Source organism: Merops nubicus, unplaced genomic scaffold (genome assembly GCF_000691845.1).
Source record: "Merops nubicus isolate BGI_N331 unplaced genomic scaffold, ASM69184v1 scaffold35402, whole genome shotgun sequence".
In the NCBI taxonomy this organism is placed as follows: domain Eukaryota; kingdom Metazoa; phylum Chordata; class Aves; order Coraciiformes; family Meropidae; genus Merops; species Merops nubicus.
Window position 1 is genome coordinate 407 of NW_008593458.1, and position 4,314 is coordinate 4,720.

General features: G+C 56.6%; 1 protein-coding gene across 1 annotated transcript; it reads left to right on the forward strand.

Annotated features, from left to right (window-relative positions):
• Nucleotides 1-803: 803 nt before the first annotated feature.
• On the forward strand, nt 804-4,182 carry LOC103768315 (long-chain fatty acid transport protein 1-like; the record flags this gene model as incomplete). The annotated part of the gene is made up of 6 exons (XM_008935455.1): nt 804-1,013; nt 1,780-1,906; nt 2,077-2,214; nt 2,702-2,866; nt 3,424-3,570; nt 4,025-4,182. Coding segments are annotated over 6 exons (945 nt in total), but the record flags the coding sequence as incomplete, so codon positions are not given.
• Nucleotides 4,183-4,314: the final 132 nt, after the last annotated feature.

Genomic DNA, 4,314 nt, shown 5'->3' on the forward strand with positions numbered 1-4,314 from the left:
CGCTGCTGAGGTGGCCACCAGCAGCCTGGCTTGGGGCCAGCAGGAGCAGGGCAGGATTGTGCCCCCTGGGCTGGGCACTGGGGAGGGCACAGCTCAGATCCGGGGGGCAGGTTTGGGTGCCTCAGTAGAAGAAAGCTCTTGAGGGGCTGGAGAAGGGCAACAAAGCTGGGGAGGGGTCTGAGGAACGTGGTTTGTGAGGAGCAGCTGAGGGACTGGGGGGGGTTTAGGCTGGAGGAGGCTCAGGGGAGACCTTCTGGCTCTACCAACTCCCTGCCGGGAGCTTGGAGTGAGGTGGGCGTTGGTCTCTGCTCCCAAATAACCAGTGATAGGATGGGAGGAAATGGGCTGAAGTTTCTCCAGGAGAGGATTAGATTGGACATGAGGAGGAATTTCTTGACTGGCAGAGGGGTGAGACGTTGGCCCAGGCTGCCCAGGGAGGTGCTGGAGTCGAGTCCCCAGCCCTGGCGAGGTTCAAAACCACGTAGACGTGGCCCTTGGGGACGTGGTTGAGTGACCATGGGAGCGTTGGGTGATGGTGGGACGATCTCGGGTATCTTCCCAACCTTGATGATTCCATGACGTGTCTATTCAGCCCTGGGGGATCCTCTGGGGCCCTTTGGTGGCCTCCTGAGGCCAGCGACCACTTTGCCTTGTGTTTTCTTTGCCCCGATTTGCACCCGGAGCCCCTGGGTGGGTCCTGAGAGCGCCCGAGGGTCTCGTCCCGCGAGGTTCTCCGACACGCGCGGCCTCGGGGGCAGCTTCTGCCCCAAGCCTGAGCCGTGTTTTTGTGTTTGCTGCTTCAGATTATTCAGTATATCGGGGAAATCTGCAGGTACCTCCTGAACCAGCCGGTGCGAGAGGTGGAGACCCAGCACCGGGTGCGGCTGGCGGTGGGCAACGGGCTGAGAGCCACCATCTGGGAGGAGTTCACCACCCGCTTCCGAATCCCGCAGATCGGGGAGTTCTACGGGGCCACCGAGTGTAACTGCAGCATCGCCAACCTGGACGGGAAGGTGAGGGGAGGAGAAGCTCTCCCGGCTCCTCTTGCTCTTGCAGGGAGCTCGAGTGGTAGCTGGAGTCACGGAATGGTTGGGAGGGAAGAGACCTTGGAGCTCCTGGAGACCAAGTGTGACCCCAAACCATGTCCCTCACCCCACATCTCCACGGCTTGGGGACCCCTCCAGGGGTGGGGACTCCACCACTGCCCTGGCACAGCCCTGGGCAACCCTCCAGGGGCAGAAATGGTTCCTCAGGGGCAACCTCAACCTCCCCTGGGGCAACTTGAGGCCGGTTCCTCTCCTCCCATGGCTTGAGGGCAAGAGATCTCCCCTCTCCCAGCTGGCTCCAAGCTCCTGGCAGGGAATTGGCAGAGCCAGGAGGGGCAGCACGCACAAAAACCCAGGAAAATGTTCCAGTTTGGGTGGATTTGCTGGTTAACAGACAGGGAGGAAGGATCGGAGAATTCCCAGAAAGCAGAAACACAAAACCCAAATCCTTCTCTTCAGCCTTTTGGATTTGGTTTCTTTCTTCCTCCTCAGTCTTTTGGGGTTCCTTTTCTCCTCCTCAACATTTTGGGGTTTTCTTTTTCTCCTCTTCAGCCTTTTGGGTTTCGTTTTTTTTCCTCCTCAATCTTTTGGGTTTTCTTTTTTTGCCTCCTCAGCCTTTTGATTTTTTTTTAACTCCTCAGTCTTTTGTGTTTTCTTCTTTTCCTTCTCAGCCTTTTAGTGTTTTTTTTTTTTCCTTTTCAGCCTTTTGGGTTTTTTTTCTCTCCTTTGGAAGGTCGGCGCCTGCGGATTCAACAGTCGGATTCTGCCCAACGTTTACCCCATCCGCCTGGTGAAGGTGAACGAGGACACGATGGAGCTGGTCCGGGACTCCCGGGGGCTCTGTGTCCCCTGCCGCCCAGGTGAGCACCGAAATCGCCCCCACAAACCCCCGGTCTGTAACAAACCAGCTGCTTTAAGGTGTTTCTGGAGTCCCGGGGTGGGGGGTGACGCCCAGTTCTTCCCCCTGATGCCGGGGGTGAGGAGGGGGCGACGTGTGGGCGTCACCCCGTGCCCATCCCGGTCCCCACAGGAGAGCCGGGCCTGCTGGTGGGGCAGATAAACCAGCAGGACCCCCTGCGGCGCTTCGACGGCTACGTCAGCGAGAGCGCCACCACCAAGAAGATCGCCCACGACGTCCTCCGGAAGGGCGACCAGGCCTACCTGTCAGGTACGGGCTGCAGAGACCCACTTCCTGGAATTCCAGGATTTCTGGAAGGAATCCCTGATCTTTAAGGTGTTTCCCAACCCAAGTGCTTCTCCCGGGACGTGTTTTGGAGGCGCCGGCTGTTGAGCTGCTCTCTGGGTTTCAGGAACGATCAACATCTCAAAGTTGATTGTTCTCAGATCTCAAAATGGGGAGAGAGTTTTGGGCCCATTTTGGATCCAGGACCCAACCTGACCTAGCGGGAGGTGCCCCCATGGCCAGGGAGGGTTGAAACGAGATGATCTTTGAGTGCTCATCCAACCCAGCCCGTTCTGTGGTTGATTTTTTCGCACCCTTTTCCACCCGCTGGCTCTGCCCCGTGAAGAGGGGGCGTGGTGGGAAATCACGGGGGTATTTCAGTGCCCCCCTGGGGCAGAAAGCCGCCCGAGGCTGAGCAGAGATCATGGAGAACTCAAGTCCTGAGGTGGGTTTCGGCGTCTCCCCCTCGCAGGAGACGTCCTGGTGATGGACGAGCTGGGTTACATGTACTTCAAGGACCGGAGCGGGGACACCTTCCGATGGCGAGGGGAGAACGTCTCCACCACGGAGGTGGAGGGAACCCTGAGCCGCATCCTCAACCAGACAGACGTGGCTGTGTATGGGGTGGAGGTACCAGGTAGGGCGTTGAGTTGGAGCTCTTGGGGGTTTAGGGAGAGGGGAAAAATTTCAGGCAAATGGAGCAGGGGGGCGTCGGAAGGGGTTGAAAGCACCTGAAAAAGAAAAGGTGGAACCAAGCAGCAGAGGTGGATGTTTGTTCTGGGCAGTAGGAATAACCAGAGCCCCGGTGGCACAGCCTTGATTTGTGCAAAAAAAGGAAGGTTTGGGGAGTCCTGTGGGTCTGCAGCCTGTAGAGCTTCCAGTAACCCCGGGATGGGATGTGAGGAGGGTGTGAGGGTGGCCCCGAGCGTGTCCTGGGCACCTTGGTGCCCGCTGAGGTGCCCCGCATTGAGTTTTATCTTGGTGTACGTGAGAGGAACGTAAGAAAACCAGATTTGGGTGAGATTCCAGGAGCAGCCTCGAGTGAGGGCCAAGGGGACGCGTTGGCAGCAGCCTCTGGTGTGAAATCGTGTTTTCCTCATCACGTTGGTGCTTCACCCTGAAGAGACCCGGGAGGAAACGCCCCTGGGGCATCTCGTAGCCCCCCTGTCTCCACCCGAGCCCCTTCTCTTCCAGGCGTGGAGGGCAAGGCCGGGATGGCAGCGATTGCCGACCCCAAAGCCAAGGTCAACCCCAACGTCCTGTACCAGGAGCTGCAGAAGGTGCTGCCTCCCTACGCCCGGCCCGTCTTCCTCCGGCTCCTGCCCCAGGTCGACACCACAGGTACCGTCGATCCCCTCGGAGGAGTTTCCACCTGCTCCAGGGCCGAACAACCTCTCGACTTGCTCAAACACCACTAAAAACGGTGGTTTTTGTTAAGTCTTAAAAGAAAGAATGAAATTCCAGCCCTTCTAGGAAAGATCTCAGTCTAGGAACGTGTCCCCTCCGACTCATCTGCTGCTTTTCCTGGGGTGTTATTCCAATATTCATTTTTTTTATCCCAGATGTTACTTTCCCTTGAATTTTACCAGGACCTTTTACCAGAGAAATAAAAATGGCTCAAGGTTTAAGAACCAATAACAACGGGGATACTAAAATTTCTAAGATTCTTCAGCAAAACTGACATAGGGATGAGATGCCACCCGGGACCTTTCCCACCTAAGCATCATGAGGAGGAGTCTCTGTGACACAAAAACATGCTTAATGCATTTCTAATTCTTTTTGTCTCTTTTCAAAGGTACTTTTAAGATCCAGAAAACCCGCTTGCAGAGGGAAGGATTCGACCCCCACCAGACCTCAGACCGGTTGTATTTTCTGGATCTAAAGCTGGGAAAATACGTCCCTCTGGATGAATGCCTTTATGAAAGGATTTGTTCTGGAAAAGCTGCTTTATGATCAAGCCCGATTCAGCCTTTTTGGAGCACGATGACTCATCGGAGGGGCTGCGAGGGATTCCCCCGAGGTCCTGGCATGGGGACGTGCCCGGGGCAGCGTCTCCCTCCCTGCAAGCACATTAACCCGCCACCG